This window comes from Ostrea edulis, chromosome 4 (assembly GCF_947568905.1).
Source record: "Ostrea edulis chromosome 4, xbOstEdul1.1, whole genome shotgun sequence".
NCBI lineage: Eukaryota > Metazoa > Mollusca > Bivalvia > Ostreida > Ostreidae > Ostrea > Ostrea edulis.
In genome coordinates this window covers 41525505-41550186 of record NC_079167.1, presented here as the reverse complement: position 1 = coordinate 41550186, position 24682 = coordinate 41525505, and the positions used below count along the sequence as shown (strand labels likewise).

General features: G+C 35.1%; 2 protein-coding genes across 2 annotated transcripts in view; one reads left to right on the top strand and one right to left on the bottom strand.

Moving 5' to 3' along the window:
• The window catches only part of LOC125670094 (NADH dehydrogenase [ubiquinone] iron-sulfur protein 6, mitochondrial), a 67034-nt gene extending 54523 nt beyond the window's left edge, over window positions 1–12511 (top strand). Inside the window, exons 4-7 of the mRNA XM_056162657.1 lie at window positions 1924–2070; window positions 8118–8171; window positions 11100–11219; window positions 12259–12511. Of these exons, the coding sequence (XP_056018632.1) occupies window positions 1957–2070; window positions 8118–8171; window positions 11100–11219; window positions 12259–12396 (426 nt within the window). The 5' untranslated portion in view covers window positions 1924–1956 and the 3' untranslated portion in view covers window positions 12397–12511. The remainder of the gene's footprint in view (window positions 1–1923; window positions 2071–8117; window positions 8172–11099; window positions 11220–12258) is intronic.
• The window catches only part of LOC125670090 (uncharacterized), a 675065-nt gene that overhangs the window by 83622 nt on the left and 566761 nt on the right, over window positions 1–24682 (bottom strand). The window lies entirely within an intron of this gene.

Here is a 24682-nt window from a genome sequence, read left to right as displayed (position 1 = left end):
AAAACAACACCATGAAGTTTAAATGACAGTTTTAACAGTATCTAAAACAACACCATGAAGTTTAAATGTCAGTTTTAACAGTATCTAAAACAACACCATGAAGTTTAAATGACAGTTTTAACAGTATCTAAAATAACACCATGAAGTTTAAATGACAATTTTAACAGTATCTAAAACAACACCATGAAGTTTAAATGACAGTTTTAACAGCATCTAAAATAACACCATTAAGTTTAAATGACAATTTAAACAGTATCTAAAACAACACCATGAAGTTTAAATGACAGTTTAAACAGTATCTAAAATAACACCATGAAGTTTAAATGTCAATTTAAACAGTATCTAAAACAACACCATGAAGTTTAAATGACAGTTTTAACAGTATCTAAAATAACACCATGAAGTTTAAATGACAGTTTTAACAGTATCTAAACAGTATCTAAAACAACACCATGAAGTTTAAATGACAGTTTTAACAGTATCTAAAATAACACCATGAAGTTTAAATGACAGGTTTAACAGTATCTAAAATAACACCATGAAGTTTAAATGACAGGTTTAACAGTATCTAAAATAACACCATGAAGTTTAAATAACAGTTTTAACAGTATCTAAACAGTATCTAAAACAACACCATGAAGTTTAAATGTCAGTTTTAACAGTATCTAAAACAACACCATGAAGTTTAAATGACAGTTTTAACAGTATCTAAAATAACACCATGAAGTTTAAATGACAGTTTTAACAGTATCTAAAACAACACCATGAAGTTTAAATGACAGTTTTAACAGCATCTAAAATAACACCATTAAGTTTAAATGACAATTTAAACAGTATCTAAAACAACACCATGAAGTTTAAATGACAGTTTAAACAGTATCTAAAATAACACCATGAAGTTTAAATGACAGTTTTAACAGTATCTAAACAGTATCTAAAACAACACCATGAAGTTTAAATGACAGGTTTAACAGTATCTAAAATAACACCAAGAAGTTTAAATGACAGTTTTAACAGTATCTAAAATAACACCATGAAGTTTAAATAACAGTTTTAACAGTATCTAAACAGTATCTAAAACAACACCATGAAGTTTAAATGACAGTTTGAACAGTATCTAAAATAACACCAAGAAGTTTAAATGACAGTTTGAACAGTATCTAAAATAACACCAAGAAGTTTAAATGACAGTTGTAACAGTATCTAAAATAACACCATAAAGTTTAAATGACAGTTTTAACAGTATCTAAAATAACACCATAAAGTTTAAATAACAGTTTTAACAGTATGTAAACAGTATCTAAAACAACACCATGAAGTTTAAATGACAGTTTTAACAGTATCTAAAATAACACCATGAAGTTTAAATGACAGTTTTAACAGTATCTAAAATAACACCATGAAGTTTAAATAACAGTTTTAACAGTATCTAAACAATATCTAAAACAACACCATGAAGTTTAAATGACAGTTTTAACAGTATCTAAAATAACACCAAGAAGTTTAAATGACAGTTTTAACAGTATCTAAAATAACACCATGAAGTTTAAATAACAGTTTTAACAGTATCTAAACAGTATCTAAAACAACACCATGAAGTTTAAATGACAGTTTAAACAGTATCTAAAATAACACCAAGAAGTTTAAATGACAGTTTTAACAGTATCTAAAATAACACCATGAAGTATAAATAACAGTTTTAACAGTATCTAAAATAACACCATGAAGTTTAAATGACATTTTAACAGTATCTAAAATAACACCATGAAGTTTAAATGACAGTTTTAACAGTATCTAAAACAACACCATGAAGTTTAAATGACATTTTAACAGTATCTAAAATAACACCATGAAGTTTAAATGACAGTTTTAACAGTATCTAAAACAACACTCGGGCTCGATATACATTTTATCTTTACACAGGTGAAGGTCGTAGAAACAAAATTTGTAGGCTTGATGGCTTTGACAAGGGCACTTGCACGAGTGCGGGTTTTACAGACGTCTGTGCGGTTGTTAGCCACAAAACCCGATGAAGGGAGAAACGTGGACGAAGTGACACACACAGGCCAGGCAAGTTTGATTAATGAATGATTTTATTTATTTATTTGATTTCACCAAACCTGTTGGCATACATAATATATATGCCAACAGGTTTGGTGAAATCAATCAAATAAATAAAGGAGCATTGTATCTCATGATACAATTTTCATTTGGTCAGCATTTCCCCCTAATTGCTATCATCCTCATTATAAACAACTGAGTTATCTGTGTTTTAAAATGCAACTTATACCGAGCGAAGCCGAAGGCCCGTCCGCGAAGCAAGGCTCTAAAGGTAACACGTATGTAAAAGAAAAAAGTCAAAATCAGCAAAAGAAAAAGAGATAACTTTTATATATGTTCACTAAAATTTTCGTGATCCATATGGGCGCCGCCATTTATTTTTTCATTACCTGCTTCAACAGTTATTCGTGTTTTATTTTGAATGCCAATAATAGAAGACTCTGACGTGCTATTCGTAATTAAAATACTCAGTTTGTTCAAAGTGAATAGTATAATTATCACTGTAACAGGTTTTAGCAAATAAATACATATAAAACTGTAATACGACTAAATAGATGAACGAGTTCATGAGTTTCTTTGAATAAGAATATATGATAAAATTACGGTTACTTTTTTTTTACCATTTTGAATTTATTGGTTAATTTAGTTTAGTTTTAACGGCCTTTTTCATTGCATACGGAATGTATTATTGCTGTTTATAATTGTTTGCTTTGAAAAAGAGAAAAAAGGTCGAGGCTAAATGTGACGTCAAAATGCACAGTTTACGTCGCCTTGCGTTTTATTTCTCGCGTTCAATGAATAGGCGGATCATGTAAAACTGTTGTCCCCATATAAACTCCTTTAATATTGAGATGTTACTGGGTGTTTAGCACAAGGAAATTTCATTCAAAATATATATATTTTAAATGAATCATAATCTACCGTACTTAACGGAATTATGATTACCACTTGGGACATTCCAATGACCATTACGTACATGCTTCGCTCGGTCCAACGGTCACACCGTATACATATTAACTAGTGAAAAACCGATGTTGAAATAAAACTTGTGCAAATATGTCTGAATTCAAGCGAGAAACACAAAACAAAATTTTGATAACAACAGAAAGTCTATGGCTTACCCAAGTGCAAAATGTGAATGCATTATTTGTCTTCAGTAGTCAAAAAATTGGATTAGACAGGATGGAAACACTTACCCTATAGTGAGAACTGAGAACTTTTCCAACTGAAGTTCTCACTAAAACGTGATTATCCCTCTTTAGTGAGAGTAAATATATCACATGCTCCTGAGAAAAGCACACGAGAAGTACATCTACTCATGTTTTATGTGGAAAAGAAGAAACGGTGTTAAGATGTCCAATATTACGTACTGCAAATACATATAAACCAAGATAAAAATACGCATGATTTGTATTGGATTTCAGCCTCCTTCTCTCTTATGCAGCAACGACTCAGGGTTGGCAAAAAAGTGGTCAATATGAGTATTGACTGGGCTGATGGTCAATACTGGTTAAAACCGGTCAATACTGGTTGATTGAAAATTGTTTAGTCATTATAGTCTGTGTTGTTGGTTATTTTAAATGTTTCAGTGGCCATTATGGTAAATACTGTAATTCATAACATGCACTATCAGTTTATAATATACTTGCAAGTCATAATATTAAATAAATAATGAAAATGACTCTGTTAAATTGGGGAAGATGTAAAAGTTTATTGTAAAAATTAAAAAATTTGTAGCCATATTACTTTGGCACTGACAACAGCATTGCAGTCTTTACATCTTGCTACATGGTCTTGTTGTCCTCAACAATATCATAGAAATTCCAAATAGGATCTCTAGGCTTCATGATTGTGTCTCAGGTCAGAAAGTGAATGTGAGAGGAAAATTGTGGTATTTCCTAAACCATGTTTTGTTGAAGCCATAGATAGTATCAGGGGTCGAAATTAACTTTTTCTACCACAGGCTAATTTTAGCCTGTGGGTAAAAAATCCACAGGCTAAAATGAAAACCTACAAGCTAAAATGAAAATAATGAAGCAGTGCTCTTTTTATATATATATTTATTTCAATCAATGAATTTCCCCATCATTACTGAGCCTAGTGGGTCAACGGGCAACGTAAGTCATATGGTGCAATGTCAAGGTCTCTTGATTATCGCACCTCTAACAGTCTAATCCACAACTTGTTTACCGCAGGTCTAGATCCAGTCTTCCAATTTCATGCCACATCAGGGTCGTCATTAGTGATTTTTTAAAGCGAATACAGAACTCATGGTTTTATAAGCAGCACGATCACTAGTCCTATGACTTTTTTGATAATCATCTACGCGGTGAGAAATGCACCCGTGTCGTCACTACAACCCGACCTCAATATGACAATAAATTTAGATAGGACATTCTCATGATTCTGATAAAAATAACTACTGGAAGACTTGGTAAAACATAGACTCCGATATTTTTGTAGATAAATAAATATTAACAAAAACATTATACTTGGAATTATTCAATTTAATCACCCCTATAGGTGAACAGGACTCGTGGCACATGTCGATATGCGATGTCCAATCTCTAAAGCATTTCTTTGACTCCGAGTTTCTTAAACAAGAGGCCCATGGGCCACATCGCTCACCTGAGTCACCTTGGTCCATATCAGAAGATTTTCCATATCTATTTGCATGTAAAACCGTAGTCCCTATTATGGCCCCAAACCTACCCCTGGAGGCCATGGTTTTTGCAAACTTGAATCTACACTATGTCAGAAAGCTTTCATGTAAATATGAATTTCTTTAGCCCAATGGTTCTTGAGAAGAAGATTTTTAAAGATTTCCCCTATATATTTGTATGTAAAACTTTGATCCCCTATTGTGGCCCCATCCTACCCCAGGGGGGCATGATTTCAACAAACCTCAATCTGCACTATATCAGAAAGCTTTCATATAAATCTCAGCTTTTCTGGCTTAGTGGTTCCGGGAAGAAGATTTTTAAAGATTTTTCTTATATATTTGTATGTAAAACTTTGACCCCCTATTGTGGCCCCATCCGACCCCCGGGGGCCATGATCTTAGCAATTTATAATCTGCACTATATCAGGAAGCTTTCATATAAATCTCAGCTTTTCTGGCTCAGTGGTTCTTGAGAAGAAGATTTTAAAAGATTTTTCCTATAAATTTGTATGTAAAACTTTGATGCCCCCTTGAGGCCCCATCCAATCCTCGGGGTCCATGATTTTAACAAACTTGAATCTGCACTATATAAAAAAAACCAACAAAAAAACCAACAACAAAAAAACCAACAAAAAATAATACAACTTTGACCCCCTATTGTGGCCCCATCCGACCCCCGGGGGCCATGATTTTAACAATTTAGAATCTGCATTATATAAGGAAGCTTTCATATAAATTTCATCTTTTCTGGCCCAGTGGTTCTTGAGAAGAAGATTTTTAAAGATTTTCCCTATATATTTGTATGTAAAACTTTGACCCCCTATTGTGGCCCCATCCGACCCCCGGGGGCCACGATTTTAACAATTTAGAATCTGCATTATATAAGAAAGCTTTCATATAAATCTCAGCTTTTCTGGCTCAGTGGTTCTTGAGAAGAAGATTTTTAAAGATTTTCCCTATATATTTGTATGTAAAACTTTGATCCCCTATTGTGGCCCCATCCGACCCCCGGGGGCCATGATTTTAACAATTTAGAATCTGCATTATATAAGGAAGCTTTCATATAAATTTCATCTTTTCTGGCCCAGTGGTTCTTGAGAAGAAGATTTTTTAATGACCCTACCCTATTTTTACGTTTTCTTGATTATCTCCCCTTGGAAGGTGGCCTGGCCCTTTATTTTAACAATTTAGAATTCCCTTTACCTAAGGATGGTTTGTGCCAACTTTGGTTGAAATTGGCCCAGTGGTTGTTGAGAAGAAGTTGAAAATGTGAAAAGTTTACAGACGGACAGACAGACGGACGGACAGACGGACGCCGGAATACGGGTGATCAGAAAAACTCACTTGAACTTTCAGCTCAGGTGAGCTAAAAATCATTAAAGAAAAATCCGGATAAAAACGGTTATTGAAATCGGTTGTCATGTAAGCGTTTGTATGATTCAGAGTGCAAGTTTGAGAAAAGCGAATAGCGCATCACCGTATACGATACGATCATAGTTTGTAAATCACCACTCGCTAAAATTTTCGAGTGTCCATTATTTTTACTCGCTATTTTTCAAATGTACTCGCATTTTGCGAGTATTTCGAGCCCTGAGTATGATGGGGGAAGTGTTTTCTATTTCTGTTCAAATTCTTCAGTTTATCAAGAACTACCTATTGTTTCAAATCTTCATTTAACTGTTAAATAAACATTTGAGGGGGTGTGTTGGTGATGTTTTTATAACAATATTACATATACATGGGTTCCCTCTGGTCCCAGAGTATGCAAATTAACACCTGTCAACTCTGTTTCCTGTGCTCAGGTACATCTCCAGCTCTGTCCATTGCAACACATTGTTTATCTACAGCACCTGTCACCCAATTCATATTAAATCACTGTGTTTATTTAATGTCCAGCTACCTGTTATTCTTAATCTGTCCAGGTACATGTATAAGCAGATCCTATTGTCTAGTTATGCTATATGTGACCCTCTTTTATAGTTCTGAAGATATTATGATCACAGTTTCAGCAAACCAAATATATTAAACTTATGAAATTACATCTAATTATCTAATGAAAATTATTGATAACCAATTGATCCATATATTATAATGAAAAGACTTAATTTATCTTTGCAAAAAATGTACAAAAATAGGAAAATGGACAGTTTAAATCTCAATTGACCAGTATTGACCACTTAGGGAGTATTGACCAGGACGGTTAAAACTGGTTAAAACCGGGGGCGGTTTTAACCACCCAACCCTGAGCATGTTGATATTTTCTTCACCGTGTTATCAATTCTATTGAGGTAGTAATAGCAGCATGTTGAATGTGTGTCACGCTTATTCAGAATTGCACAGATTTGTAATTATTTTCATTCAAAACAACAAAAGACCTTTTTGTGGTAATGTTTATATTATCATGCTAAAGAGGCTTAATCGTGTTTTAGTGAGAAAATCAACCTAGAGGGGAAGTGTTCCCAATCACAAACATATTTTTTTCAGGAAAAAAGTTCTAAAGATTTTTGTAGGGTTGGGGTTAAAATCTAGGGTTGGTTGGGTTAATAGTGGAAACACAACAATTTTTATTTTTGGTCTTATTGGCATTTGAGTCCGACATCGTAGAATTCCAATGCAAGATAGTTGGGACTTGGAATTTGCATCGTATTATGAAGTCAGAAGAGCAACAACAATCGTGATATATATATATATATATATATATATATATATATATATATATATACGTTAGATATTCTCAATGTGATGTGAGTCCTTGATTTGACAGGGTTGGGCGGTTAAAACTGCCCCCGGTTTTAACCGTCCCGGTCAGTACTCCCCAAGTGGTCAATACTGTTCAATTGTGATTTAAAATGTCCATTTTCCTATTTTTGTACATTTCTTGCAAAGATAAAGATGAAAAATTAAGTCTTTTCATTATATGGATCAATTGTTGATTAATATTTTCATTAAATAATCAAATGTAATTTCATAAGTATATTATAAACTGATAGTGCATGTTATGAATTACAGTATTTACCATAATGGCCACTGAAACATTTAAAATAACCAACAACACAGACTATAATGACCAAATAATTTTCAATCAACCAATATTGACCGGTTTTAACCAGTATTGACCACCAGCCTGGTCAATACTCATATTGACCACTTTTTTGCCAACCCTGTCTGATTAAGGGCCCATGCACATTTTGGGGTCTATATATAGCCTCCAAGGTTTCATACACCCTGCAACTAAATGAGCTGTTCCACAGTGCAGCTGTGCGAGTAACATAATATGCATGTACAAATCATAATATGATAAACAAAATGTTTGAAATATTTTTTACAGGTGTGAGATAAATGTTTGAAATATTTTTTACAGGTGTGAGATAAATGTTTGAAATATTTTTTACAGGTTTGGGATAAAGATGACTACAGAAGAGTTAGATTTCTAGACAAGAAGAAAGTGGTAAGTAGAATATATAAAACAATGTAATTAATGTTCCTTAAAACTCTGAAATCCACTAGACTTTTTTCCTGTTTTGAAATTGGGCTGATCTTAAAAAAAAAAAAATCCTGTATCTAATCTTTAGTCCCTGTGCACAATTCGTTTTACTTTATTTTGCATTTCCAGGAAATAATTGAAAACAATCTGCATCAAAAACTTGTAGCAGTTGCCAACTAGACTAGTTTGGAATGTGCCATAGTTATATAATTAATACTATACTGAATCAAATTTAACTAGAACTATTTATTATACTACTTGGAAATTCATTTTAACTAAAATGAAAATGGATTTAAAGTTTTTGACAATAAAGGAGAAGTAAATAGAATTCAGAACATTTCTATATGTTTATTTCAATTTCGATTTCATGCTCGAATCTGAAGTTTGCTTCACTTTTATTTCGTTCATTATGATCGACTTTCTTCTCCTTCTCTCTTTCTCCATGGCCGAGTGGTTAGAGCATTGCGCTCAAAATCACACAGCCTCTGTCGGCGCGGGTTCGAATCTCGCTCGCGCCGGTAAGTGAGAAAGTTTCCCAGTTTACTTTCGGAAGGTCAGTGGTCTCTTCTCAGGTACATTGTATCTGGGTTCTATCCTCCACCAATAAAAACTGAGTGCCACCATATAACTGAAAAATTGTTGAGTGTGGCAGAAAACATCAAACAATCAATCAATCTCTATCAGTTCTGTCTAACTACTAACTCGGTAGGAAGCTTTGCCTTCCCACATACTTTCTCTTCTCAACTTTTCTTTTCACTCATGTTTTCGATATTTGAAGTAGACATGGACCAATTATAGCAAGTGTTAGAACTGTCTAATAATTTTGGGATTTTTTAAATTTTTGTCGATCAATGCTGGAAGAACCTAGAGAATATTTGTGTCACTATAACCATTTTGAAAACCAATCAGATTACATTTGTCATCGTGCTTTTATGCAAACTGCAACTAAATACCAGTGTTTGCTTCATAAAGGGGAGGTCGTGAGTTTGATCTCCACTCATGTCATGGCCGCGTCAAACCCACAACATAAACATAGATAGTGACTGCTTCTTCACCAAACACTTGACATTTACGAATGAAATTGAATGTCACAAGTCTTTGAGTTGTGACTTTAAAAACGGATGTCCCAAGTTGCAGCAGGTATTGGTCCTTAAGAAAACCTTCACTGCTATGGCCCTGAGCGCTAAGCATACACAAGTGTAGGTATGAATTTGTGATACTTCACCTACAGCTGTCAATAAGGGTCAAAAATTATTGAAGGGATGTAAAACAAACAAAAGCAACTATTTACCGAAAAAGGGGAGACAAGCCTAATCCAACTAGTGCTGGCAATCATCTACTAGATTATTACTAGGTAGACCAGCCTATCAGACTAGTGCTGGCAATCATCTACTGGATTATTACTAGGTAGACCAGCCTATCAGACTAGTGCTGGCAATCATCTACTGGATTATTACTAGGTAGACCAGTCTATCAGACTAGTGCTGGCAATCATCTACTGGATTATTACTAGGTAGACTAGTCTATCAGATTATTACTAGGTAGACCAGCCTATCAGATTATTACTAGGTAGACCAGCCTATCAGACTAGTGCTGACAATCATCTACTGGATTATTACTAGGTATGGGACATTGTTCTTGTATTACATATCAGATTTGTACATAGATCAAAAGTCCAGTAAACATTTTTGACACATTTAGTGAAGAAAATGATCAAGTATTTTAGTGATGATTTTGAACACGGGTGTTTTTAGATAAAGATAACAGGTGTGTGTAAGCTTTTGTCTGTTAAATTGTTGTACATTCCAGCCGAGAATAACAGAGTGATTTAGTGGGTTTAAAATGCTGTGATATATTTATAAGAAGTATGTTTCAAAGAAAATCATTTAGAGGAGGGAAATTTGAAAGCTTTGATTTCAGCCGATTACATTGCAGTGCAGATTTATATTACTCTTGTTTTTTAATGAGGTCATACCACAGGGATTCTTGTTGTAGACCTGTATTTAGATTTCAAAGCATTTCGTCTTAGAGTAGTTGTAAAGTTTGAAGTTAATATATATATATATATATGTCAAACTTTACAATTAGCCTGAAGAATCCATTTAACATACTGTGCTTCTTTGGATGGTATTTCAGTTTAGATTGATTGATTGAATATTGTTTAACATCCCTCTCAAGAATATTTCACTCCTATGGAGACGTGACCAGGCTATTCTGTAGTATTTCATTTGACATGTATTAAGCTCTTCTCTGATAATGTTTGTTTGCTGAATAGTGTACTATCTACACTTGTGCTAATTTTGTAGTGTACTATGTACACTTGTGCTAATTTTGTAGTGTACTACCGACACTTGTGCTAATTTTGTAGTGTACTATCTACACTTGTGCTAATTTTGTAGTGTACTATGTACACTTGTGCTAATTTTGTAGTGTACTATCAACACTTGTGCTAATTTTGTAGTGTACTATCAACACTTGTGCTAATTTTGTAGTGTACTATCTACACTTGTGCTAATTTTGTAGTGTACTACCGACACTTGTGCTAAATTTGTAGTGTACTACCTACCCTTGTGTTAATTTTGAGTAAGTTAAGATTGGAGCACTCTTTATGTATAATACAGTACAACAAGGTGAACATGCTTATAATGGATTCACTCTTACAGTGAAGTAATTTACAATTTTTATAGTTTGAAAACATTCTCTAAAATCATTGTTTATAATGAATAACGTTTATAATAAAATCAATATCTCTCCCCCCCCCCCTCCCCACACACACACACACACACACACACTTCGTTATAAGCACGGGTTTCACTGTATGTCTATATCTATTCAATTCTTGAAGTGAATAAAGTACAAGTGTATGATTAAATTATTAATTTCATGTTGCAGGTCAACAAAAATTTTGCCATCAATCTGATTGGTGAGGACCCCGTGGTTGTGTGTGATGAGAAAACAGTGTGGAGCAATAGTGGAGGAGCCCTAGGTCACCCAAAGGTCTATATCAATCTGGTAAGTCAGTGGAGATGTAGACCATCCAAAGGTCTATATCAATCTGGTAAGTCAGTGGAGATGTAGACCATCCAAAGGTCTATATCAATCTGGTAAGTCAGTGGAGATGTAGACCATCCAAAGGTCTATATCAATCTGGTAAGTCAGTGGAGATGTAGACCATCAAATCTCTATGTTAATCTGTTAGAGATTAGTAGAAATCTAGACCATCAAATCTCAACAGTAATCTGTTAGAATAGTAGAGATCTGGATCATCCAAAAGTCTACATTAATGTATTATACCTGAGACATTATATGCTGTGTGTGCGTGTGTGTATTTCATTATTATTATTATTTTAATACGCCCTGAAACTGATGTTTATTCTTATCTAGCATATTTATGGTATCTTGTGTTTTCATGTTTTATATGTACAATGAGGATAGGTACAGCTTTTAATGTTTTATTTATTTTCTATGTATTATGTGTATAACATTCTGTTGTAAGGTATATATGCATTGTAAAGCACCTTTGAGTGTACATAGTGTATGAAAAGGGTGCTATATAAATATGGTATTATTATTAATCTGTTGGATTAGTAGAAATCTGGATCATCCAAAAGTCTACATTAATCTATTGGATTAGTAGAGATCTGGATCATCCAAAAGTCTACATCAATCTGTTGGATTAGTAGAGATCTGGATCATCCAAAAGTCTACATTAATCTGATAAGTAAGCAGAACTATAATTTCTACATATTAATGGATGAAATCACTTCTATGTTTTTCACACATGAAAGGCAGAAATATCTGTTTTAACCAAAGAAAATGTCAACTTGTGGGGAAAAGATTGTTTAAAACTATAACTGGTGTGCAAACATAGTAAATACAAACCATGAGAAATTCCAGTTGCAATTTCAATGTTTATGAAAATGAAATTAGAAAATTTCATGTGTTGGTGTATTGAATTAGAGATTTATAGCACATATTGAATTAAGAAATATTATAGCACCATATGTTTAAAATTTTCACCACTTCTTATTTTGTTAATTGTTTTTTTCAGGATAAACCAAAGATATCGACATGTGGATATTCAGGGAGAAAATTTATCTATAAAGGTTTTTATAAAGAGGCTGAACATGGACCTTCAATAACATATGAACAATATCTGGAAGAAATGAAACCTACACCGCGAGACTGACCGCACAAGATGATAGGCTTGTTTTCCATGTATAGGAATTAATGTACAACACAGTTGCTGTATAATAAAAGTGAATAATTTTAATTTCTCAATAAAAAAAATATGTGATATACCATTCACTTTTCTTACATTCTATACATGTATTGGTTTTCATGTGTCAGTGTACTGGTTTAATAATTAATATGAATGATTAAACATTTGTGCTAAATTTCAAACAAGGTTTGCCACTTTCAAAATAAGCAAGATCATCCTTCAATTTATTTGTTTATTTGCTGATAGAAAATGTTTTTAATTTTGAAAAGGGATCACAATTTCAACATTATAAACGGTTTGTTGAAATTATTTAAATCGTCTTGCTGCTGAAATGATGTTAAGACCTAGAGAAAACTCTGGAAAGAAAATCAGGCTACAGTGTATATATACCAAATACAATTTATGACTCTTGTCACATATTATTTTCACGTACATAGTATGTAAAAATAATAACAAAGGGTGATTTAATAACTATTTCTTGATTGGGTAATACTTGTATAAAGAACGATAACTTTGGATTTGGTGATTTAGATTCTATAGACTTAATTTAACTAGCTGCAGAACAATAGCTCTCCGAGAAAATATTGGGAGAGAACAGAGATATGTCCCAATATTTTCTTAGAGAGCTGCAGCTAGGATTTAACATGCTATTTCTTATTATATTATAGCATGAGTAATGTGTTTTACCTGTAGGCGATGTTTGTTCGATCAGAGTTATCGTTCCTACGCATCAAATGAGGTATAGTTACTAAATTACACATTGCAAGAGTATTTTTTATACTCTTTTTCTTAGGTCTTCATTTACCAGGAGGCTTTGAATCGGGTTACGGCTTGTTGATCGAAGCAATGCTTGTTTACTAAGGTTTGTCATTTGAAAAAAAAAATCTTCATGCAAACTTTTTCATGCTGAATTAAATATTAGGGGTGTATGATGACAATTTACATCATCATGCAAGTACATTTTGAGACTGGGCAAAGGAATCCTACTTAAATTTACACCGTATCTCTTTCTGAAAAGCTCTGTCCCTCTTTTAACCCTTTCTCTAACGTACTGGTCAATTGAGGTCACGGGATACCATGACGGAACTTTATAAAAAAAAAAAAATGAAAATCGATCTCCGTCAAATTCCTAACACCGGCAATGGTGACGTCTCGATATGAGTGAAATATTATCGAGAGTCCCTCTCGATAATATTTCACTCGTATCGAAACAATAGTCAATCAATCAAATTCCTAATTTTCTTTCCAGCGTTTTCTCTAGGACTTAACATTCTCATTTAAGCAGCAAGACGATTTAAATAATTTCAACAAATTCTTATATGCCTACTCCAAATCGGGGCACATATAGATCTAAATAGATTTTTAAAAAATGATATCGTTTAGTCTTTTAAAACCTTTGAAATGTGTCATTAGAGAAAGGGTTAAATGTGAAAGATCAGCATTAGAACAGTTGTAGCACGTTCCAGTTGTTATCCGCGGTAACAGTAGCTCGGACACTGATGTATACATGAATTACAGACAGAATACTTATAGGAGTTACCATCCAATCAGATCTTAAAATGGAACACGCACGTAAAAATGTTATTAAAAGGCAAGCAATGCTTTAGGATTCCTTAAAAGAAACTTGAATATTAACTCCACTTCCGTAAAGGAGCAGGCTTACAAATCCCTTGGAAGACCGTCCTTAAAGTATATGCCTAGTGTGGGACCCGGACTTACAAATCCTTAGTAAGGTCGTCCTTTAAGTATGCCTAGACACGATACACCATCTACAATGAAGAAAACTAACAAATAGATGAACAGACCCGACCTACCATGTTATATAAAACAGTCCATGAAAATGTGATCCTACATAAAACAGACAGATTCACCACTTTCAAGCAACATGCATACACTCTCATTCCTAATTCCATCTTGTACCCACGCACTATAAAAACTGGAATTATCTCCCTTTGGACACCGTACGTAAAATTCAGTTGAGTCGTTCATAGCAGCTGTTTCAGCTCCATCTCATCAACAATTATGAGACGTGAGTCTCGCATGGTTAATAGTTTTCACCCTCAAATTATTTATTTTTTATCTAGCAATCGCTATCCCCTTCAAAGTGATATAAATTCAACAAGTGGGGACAGTAGCTCTAGCTCATTTGAATCCTTTTCGTCGACTTCCATTGAGGCCTGTAGTAGAGTCTCGTCGTTAATTATTCAGCGACCCAATGTGTTTTCTATACTGTGCCATGACGTGAGTAGAATGTACGTATACATAAATGTCATTCCAAGCACACACAATGTCAAGGATTCTCATTCTGTCCCACTGTGTCAAGGATTCTCATTCTGTCACACTATGTCAAGGATTCTCATTCTGTCACATTATATCAAGGATTCTCATTCTGTCACACTGTGTCAAGGATTATCATTCTGTCACATTATGTCAAGGATTATCATTCTGTCACATTATGTCAAGGATTCTCATTCTGTCACACTGTGTCAAGGATTATCATTCTGTCACACTGTGTCAAGGATTCTCATTCTGTCACATTATGTCAAGGATTCTCATTCTGTCACACTGTGTCAAGGATTCTCATTCTGTCACATTATGTCAAGGATTCTCATTCTGTCACACTGTGTCAAGGATTCTCATTCTGTCACACTGTGTCAAGGATTCTCATTCTGTCACACTGTGTCAAGTATTCTCATTCTGTCACACTGTGTCAAGGATTCTCATTCTGTCACACTATGTCAAGTATTCTCATTCTGTCACACTGTGTCAAGGATTCTCATTCTGCTGAAATATAAATTTATCACTTCCACTGGCTGAAATGCGAGGAAGCAAGAGACCAGCAGAATACTCGTCTTATGGTATTGAGACATGCAATGGTTGCTATAAAACACACAATTAGCTAGCTAAAGGGCGCATAACCAGTGTGACAAAAATCGACTTCCCGAGCCAACATGTCGACTGAGTGATAGTCTCTCTCGCTTTCAAGAGACTCTCGCTCGTGTAGTCTCGAGAGCGATAGTTCAGCCGAACCTTGCGGTGTCGTTCACTATAGATCATGTTGCATTTCGACCTCTCTTGCAGGAGTTTCGTATTTAATGTGATATGAGGAGTACATGTGATTTGTCAGTCTAACTCCTCCCAGTTTTCAAGTGAGGACCTTTTTATTTTACAGAGTGCTTGTATAGGTATTGAAAATTGTCCACGCGGCAAGGATTTTGATTTTTCTACTTCAATTTTTGAAAATATTAATGACATTCCTGAAAACGTATCCAAACCTTTATCTAGGACGAACTTGAAATTTAAGATAAATTTAAGGTTCACAGAATGGGAAGAAAAGGCGGGGAGAGACGTGGCCCAATAGTCGAAAAATGTTTGTTCTTCATGAAGACCAAATTAAAAAATAATCCAAAGAAAAAAATAATAGATGAATAAAAAATAATAGATGAATAAAAAATCAAGAAATTAGCATCTAGCATCTGCGAAACCGTTGAGTAAACTTTACACTATAGGATGGTTAAAATAAAACAGGAGAGCAAGGACTCTTCATTGATGTGGAAACCCTTTCATCCCGACCTAAGAAGGTCTGTACCTGAATACGGACAGGACCCAACTAGGATTGTTTCAGCTCACGGACCGATAGTGACACACTTCAATAACACCAAGAGAGGTCGTTCATTTCAAGAAAACTCTAGAACAACCATGGGGCCAGTTTCACAAAACTATCTTACGACTAAGATTTGTCTTAAGACCAAAATTTGTCATAAGATCCATTATAGCTGTTTCACAAAACTGTCATATCTTAAGATAATCTTAAGATTGTTAGAAATCTTAAGACATCCAGATACTTATGGAGCGCCAAATTAACATAAACTCAAATAATTGAAGATATCTTCAATTATTTGAAGATATCATCAATTCAATTATTGCTCTCTTTAATTGAATTAATGCGCACATTAAATCAATTATTGCTCTCATCAAATGAATTAATGCGCGCTTCAATTCAATTATTGCTCTCATCAATTGAATTAATGCGCGTATCAATTGAATTAATGAGAGCAATAATTGATTTAATGCGCGCATTAATTCAATTATTGCTCTCTTCAATTCAATTGATGAGAGCATCAATTGAATTAATGAGAGCAATAATAGATTTGATGCGCGCATTAATTCAAATATTGCTCTCTTCAATTCAATTGATGAGAGCATTAATTTCGTAGAAATATTGCTCGCAATAATTGATTTAGAGCTCGGTATAAATAATTTGATGATCTCTTTAATTCAATTGAAGATATCTTGAATTGTTTACAATGCTTTTGTATAAGGAATTAATGCGCGCATCAAATCTTTTGAAGAGAGCAACAATTCAATTAAAGAGATCATTAATTCAATTGTGGATATGTTGAATTGAAGATATCTTTAATTATTTAGTTACTCTCTCTAAAAGAATTATTGCTCTCTTCAAATGAATTAAAGATATCATTAATTCAATTGAAGAGAGCAATAATTGAATTAATGCGCGCATTAAATCCATTATTGCTCTCATGAAATGAATTAATGCGCGCATCAATTCAATTATTGCTCTCATCAATTGATTCAATGCGCGCATTATATCAATTATTGCTCTCTTCAATTGAATTGTAGCGCGCATCAATTCAATTGTTGATATCATTAATTCATTTGAAGAGATCATTAATTCAATTAAAGCGCGCATCAATTCAGCAGAAGAATTAATGCTATCATCAATTCATTTAATGCGCGCAATAATTCAGAATTGAAGATATCATTAATTATTTGAAGAGATCTTTAATTAAATTGTTGCGCGCATCAAATGAATTGATGATATCTTCAAATAATTGAAGATATCTTCAATTATTTGAGTTTATGTTAATTTGGCGCTCCATAGATACTTGTCTTAAATATATACTGAACTATGCTTTGCTAAGAGATAGGTTATTCGGAGGGAACGTGGTTTCAGGGACAGAAACAATCTATTAGACTATATGGAGGATGTGGACATCATTAATAAGCTTCGTATACCGCGACATGTAATCTTTATGATGGACTCAATATTCATTTAGAATATCCCACAGCTAACTTTTTCCTGCTTTCACTGTTTAGGCATGTCCACCTTTTCTCCCCCCTATCGGACATACTGTTGAATTTACAGCATTTACTCTAGAAGTGACATCTCCCCGAGTTTCCTTCATAACATTGGAACTGTAGTTTTGTTTTAAAAACAAATGCCTTTTCTTTTCTCCGCCTCGTCAAACAATACTGATAATTCAGCAACTGAAAAGTTTGGACATCGTTTCATAGACATCTTAAATCTTTCGACACCGATTTGTCTGAGCGCATGCACACGGACTTCGTACCCGCTGTATGTGGTCACAAGCAAACACATTTGAATACCATTCATTTATTGTTTGAAGACACAAAAGCAGTGTTGGGTAAATCTATTTCTTCACATGTTTATGTTTTGGTTAGTTTTCGTACTATTTCATTTCATTCAGTTATAGACTTTTTCACATAGAAAAGCCTTTGCGCCCAGTATACACTGTACATGTATAGTCGAACACGCGTACACGTTTTGTTCGATTAATGTGACGTTCGTTATAAATGCTTAAGTGTTACCTGTGTCTTTGGTTTTCCCCACCCACCCACGCCCTCGTTTACTGAATACCTTTTTTGTATTTAGTATATTACATATGTATTTTGTTGAATAAAATAAATGCGGCGTTGCTAACTTGTAACAAATGCATCAATCCTATTGTCTTATGTTTTATTTTCGTCTTTATTTTCGTCGGAGAGGAATGGGGGAGAAATAATATATATATATATAAGACTTTGATATAGTGTATATATATACATCTCTATATATACATCTCTCTCTCTCTCTCTCTCTCTCTCTCTCTCTCTCTCTCTCTCTCTCTCTCTCTCTCTCTATATATATATATATGTGTGTGTGTGTGTGTGTATATATTCAATATATATGTAGGTCGCTGGTTCGACCCCGGGCTGGGGTGAAAATTTTCAGTACCTAGTTGTGATTATTTAGTGCTTTATATATATATATATATATATATATATATATATATATATATATATATATATATCAGACTTTGATATAGTGTTTGAAATACAAAATAAAGTGTAAGTTGAAATGATTTTAAAAAGAAGTACAATGTATTAAATTTTATGAATATATTGAATAATTACAAATGCCTAAAATTGTAATATTTCAATTTCCTATTTATAGTTTTATATATTTCAATCTTTCATATACATGTAACATTTAAATTCATGCATGCAGTCAAAAGATTATAATGGAAACACGTTATATTACAATGTAACGAGTATAACAACGCCCTGAGATCTATCTTAAGATTTCCTGAAGTTAAGATAGTTTTGTGAAACGGCACTGTCGTGTCTTATGATTGTCATAAGTCAGATCTTAAGACCCTCTTACGATCTATCTTATGACAGATCTTAAGATAGTTTTGTGAAACCCGGCCCAGAGCGTGAATGCGGAAAATTGAATTCAACTTGAAGTGGTAGTGATTTATGATCTTGGTAGTGTCACTAGAGGTTATATTATAAGTATTTTATCTGCTTAGTCTGCTACTGACGATTCATGTTACTACGAAGTAGCCAAACAAACAGTAATTTTTATGCTAATATTGATGATTTGAAATTTAAACTTATTAGTCCTGATTCCATTAATTTTATTAACATATAATGCTTTGCTGAAACTAAAACAGATTAAGCTTCTGAGTGGGTGTTATGTCAGGATATTCACGTTTTATGAACAGCAGAGTTGATGTATTATCTAATAGAAAATCTGAAGGCAATATCATATATGTTAAAGAGGAAATGTCACATTTTAGAATTTTGAATTCGTGTTTATATATTCACTGGTTATTAATTTTCAGAACTGATCGATATTTTTTTGTAATTCTCATTTAATTTTGAGTCTGTATCTCATATTGGTGGATTTAATGGTAGAGCTGGTGAAATGCCTGATTTTGTTGAAGTTGACGATGAACATTTCAGCAATTCTAATTTGTTTGCAAATGATGTGTATATTGTAGAAGTTGTGTATATACCAAGAGAACGAAAATCAAATTTTTTCTAAATAAAACAATGGGATACAGACTTTAAAATATCAGGAACATACAAATTGATTTTAAAAAATGAAATAAAACAGTACAATATGTTAATTAGCGTATTATAATAAACATAATGATATTGATCTACTAATCTTAATGTATAGAGTTCACGTAATATCATTAGGATCAAAGTTTAGAATGTTGGCGTTAGGTCTACTCAGGTGAGCATTGTAGCTCGTGAGACTTGTTACTTTTATGTTTTGTCTCTCTACTGTACATGGTATTCCAGTGTCTTCTCTCCCATCTTTCTTATCTCTTGAATGTGAACCGTCATTACAGTCGAAGTTTTTCCCTCCTGTATCTTCGCACCGAACTATCGTATCTTTTTTCTCTGAAGGTTTCTTTTGCCACAGCGTGGTCTGAATCCCAGTGTGTACCATTCATGTCACACCTAATGAAAGCCCAAAAGATGTCGACAGATTCGATTACATTGGTTCTAAGTGTTCATTGGTCTGTAAATCTTAACGTGCATTCGGATTTTCCTATTCCGGGTGTATAATTGGTGTTTTCAGAACAGACGAGGAAGCATGCAATTGCCAAAATCCCCATATACGACATGCCGAGATGGACCAGTTAGTATCTCCTTTTTGCATAGGTGTATTCAGTTGTAATTACCTGATTAAAACACTCCGGGTGCGACCAGGATTGAATACGAGCATATACTGTACATCTATTAGTAGTCTTAGGAATTTATTGTTAATTCATATGTCAAACCTTTGGAATGGAAGATATGGCATTGTTTAATACAAGAACTTATTTTGTTCAACATAAGCAGAAATTAAACAATGCCCATGGAAGGCAAGCAATTTCTACTGTCCCCATCAGGGTAGAGGTCCACTGCAATTTCATTAAACCCATGATGCTAGATTTCTTTTCAAAACTACATAGCTGTATATGAATTTATAAATTAATCAAAGAATTTACAATTTAGTATCATGTCTGGGTGTACGTTTCGTTGAATATGTTCTTTATACTTATTTTATCGTATCATGCTTCCTTAGAGACCAACTTGCTCGAAAACACTGCTATTAAAACATGAGGCTCATGGGCCACATCGCTCACCTGAGTCACCTTGGCCCATATCTGAAGACTTTCCATATATATTTGCATGTAAAACCTTAGTCCCTATTATGGCTCAAACTACCCTTTGCAAACTTGAATCTACACTATGTCAGAAAGCTTTCATGTAAATGTCAACTTCTTTGGCCCAATGGTTCTTAAGAAGAAGATTTTTAAAGCTTTTTCCTATATTTGTATGTAAAACTTTGACCCCCCCCCCCACTTGTGGCCCCATCCTACTCCCCAGGGGCCATGATTTGAACAAACTTGAATCTGCACTATGTCAGAAAGTTTTCTTGTAAATATCAGCTTTTCTGACTCAGTGGTTATTGAGAAAAAGATTTTAACTATATATTTGTATGTAAAACTTTGATTCCCCCTTGTGGCCCCATCCTACCCCCGGGGGCCATGATTTGAACAAACTTCAATCTGCACTATGTCAGAAAGTTTTCATGTAAAAATTAGCTTTTCTGGCTCAGTGGTTCTTGAGAAGAAGATTTTTAAAGATTTTTCCTATATATTTGTATGTAAAACTTTGATCCCCTATTGTGGCCCCATCCACCCCCCGGGGGCCATGATTTGAACAAACTTGAATCTGCAGTATGTCAGGAAGCTTTCATATAAATTTCAGCTTTTTCTGACTTAGTGGTTCTTGAGAAGAAGATTTTTAAAGTTTTCCCCTGTATATTTGTATGTAAAACTTTGATTCTCCCTTCTGGCCCCAGCCTACCCCCGAGGGTCATGATTTGAACAAACTTGAATCTGCACTATGTCAGAAAGTTTTCATGTAAAAATTAGCTTTTCTGGCTCAGTGGTTCTTGAGAAGAAGATTTTTTTTAAAAATTTCCTATATATTTGTATGTAAAACTTTGATCCCCTATTGTGGCCCCATCCAACCCCCGGGGCTCGTGATTTGAACAAACCTGAATCTGCATTATGTCAGGAAGCTTTCATGTAAAACTTATACGGTACCAATTTTGATGCACCAGATGCGCATTTCGACAAATAATGTCTCTTCAGTGATGCTCAACCGAAATGTTTGAAGTCCGAAATAACTATGAAGTTTTAGAGCAAAATATAGCCAAAAACAGCGTGCCAAAAAAGTGGAGCCAAATTCGTCCAAGGATAAGAGCTATGCATGAGGGAGATAATCCTTAATTTTGAAATGAATTTCTAAATTTTATAACAGCAACTAAATATACATCCGTATTTTCAAGCTAGTAACGAAGTACTTAGCTACTGGGCTGTAGAGACCCTCGGTGACTAACAGTCCACGTAAATCTCAGCTTTTCTGGTTTACTGGTTCTTGAGAAGAAGATTTTAAAAAAAAAATCCTATATATTTGTGTGTAAAACTTTGATCCCCCCTTGGGGGCCCAACTTATCCCCGGGGGCCATGATTTGAACAAACTTGAATCTGCACTATGTCAGAAAGTTTTCATGTAAAAATCAACTTTTCTGACTCAGTGGTTCTTGAGAAGAAGATTTTTAAAGATTTTTCCTATATATTTGTATGTAAAACTTTGATCCCCTATTTTGGCCCCATCCAACTCCCGGGGCCCATGATTTGAACAAACTTGAATCTGCAGTATGTCAGGAAGCTTTCATGTAAATCTCAGCTCTTTCTGGCTTAGTGGTTCTTGAGAAGAAGATTTTTAAAGTTTCCCCCTATATATTTGTGTGCAAAACTTTGATCCCCCCTTGGGGCCCCATCCTACCACCGGGGGCCATGATTTGAACAAACTTGAATCTGCACTATGTGAGAAAGTTTTCATGTAAAAATCAGCTTTTATGACTCAGTAGTTCTTGAGAAGAAGATTTAAAAAGATTTTTCCCATATATTTATATGTAAAACTTTGATCCCCTATTATGGCCCCATCCAACCCCCGGGGCCCATGATTTGAACAAACTTGAATCTGCATTATGTCAGGAAGCTTTCGTGTAAATCTCAGCTTTTTCTGGCTTAGTGGTTCTTGAGAAGAAGATTTTTAAAGTTTTTCCCTATATATTTGTATGTAAAACTTTGATCCTCCCTTGTGGCTCCATCCTACCACCGGGGGCCATGATTTGAAGAAACGTGAATTTGCAATATGTCAGTAAGCTTTCAGGTAAATTTCAGCTCTTCTGGCTCAGTGGTTCTTGAGAAGAAGATTTTTAAATGACCCCACCCTATTTTTGCGATTATCTCCCCTTTGAAAGGGACATGGCCCTTCATTTGAACAAACTTGAACGCCCTTCACTCAAGGATGCTCTTGGCCATGTTTGATTGAAATTGGCCGAGCGGTTCTGGAGAAGAAGTCGAAAATGTGAAAAGTTTAACAGACAGACGGACAGACAGACAGACGACGGACAAAAAGCGATCAGAAAAGCTCACTTGAGCTTTCAGCTCAGGTGAGCTAAAAACCTATGTAATATACTACTCAAAATTTGATAAGGATCATAGATATTTTTCTGTTTAAAAAATTAATAACTGCATAACTGGCAATATTGTGTTCAAGTGAAATCAAAAACGTCTTCAACAAACTTGCACGTGCATTTCATGCCATGGGAAATGCGTTTCTCATCACAGTTTATGCTTTTGTTACCATTGCACGATTTTCACTCAGGCATCGGTGTCTGATTCTTTCTAAAATTTCAAACTCACTTGAGTGTTTACACTACGTTTATCAACACAATGCCCCCTCAACGTGTAAGGCGTCGCCTGGCGACAGAACAAATGGGCAGATGTATTGGAATGCTTGACGCTGGCTATTCACAACGTGACGTTGTAAATGCACTAAACGTTGTAACCAGAGCGTTGTAAACAGGGCCTGGAACCGACAGCAAACTTTTGGTACAGCAGCACACCGACATGGGTGTGATCGTCAGAGGTCGACAACCCAACGCCAAGACCATTTTGTGGCTCTTCAGGCACGACGCCATCCCCTCTGGACAGCAACCAGCCTACGTAACGACCTCCTGAACGTCTCGGGGGTGAATGTGTCCACTCAGACGATACGGAATCGGCTTCACAATGCAGGTCTCAACTCGAGAAGGGCATGCGTTCGAGTCCCTCTGACTGTTCGACACCGGCGGGAGCGATTGGACTGGGCTGAAGATCATGTCACTTGGACACAGAACGATTGGGTTCAAGTTCTGTTCACCGATGAGTCCAGGTATTGTTTAGACTTTACAGACAGGAGGCACCGAGTGTGGCGACGACAACGTGAACGTTTCCATGATGCCAACATCAGTGAACATGACCATTATGGTGGTGGTTCATTCATGGTCTGGGGTGGAATCAGCAGGGATGGAAGAACAGATCTTCATGTCCTGGAGAGAGGAACAATGACTGGGGTGCGGTACCGGGATGAGATCCTCGATGTTTACGTCAGACCCTACGCTGGTGCTGTTTGCCCTGAGTTCATCCTGATGGATGATAACGCCCGTCCTCATCGCGCCAGGGTGGTGGAGCAGTACCTTCAGCAGGAGACAATTGTCCGTATGGACTGGACAGCGCGCTCGCCGGACTTGAACCCGATTGAGCATGTATGGAACATGCTGCAGGTTGCCCTTTCACGCCGTAGAGCACAACCCACGACTTTGGCAGAGCTCGGAAACGCCCTCGTGGAAGAGTGGAACAACCTTCCCATTGGAAACATCTGGGTGCTTATTGCCAGCATGGCTCGACGTTGTCAAGCCGTCATTGATTCAAGGGGAGGCCATGCCCGGTATTGACACTTCATCGACTAAGTGTAATGATGGACTATCCCCAAAAACTGTTATTCTTTCTCTGGTTTGCTGTTAACTTTTTGTAATGAAATGCCTTTTGGTGTTGTTATCAGATTTCAAGCATTCCGTATTGATAAAAGTTCATGCCGTTCATGAATTTTCATTCATAACCCGAGTAAACACGTTTCTGAGTCAAATTTATGTCTTTTATTATGTTAGTGGTAAATTACACACATGTAACCTAGTGATCCTTATCAAATTTTGAGTAGTATAGGTTATGACAGCTACATGTGTATATAGCCAAAGAGTTGATGTATA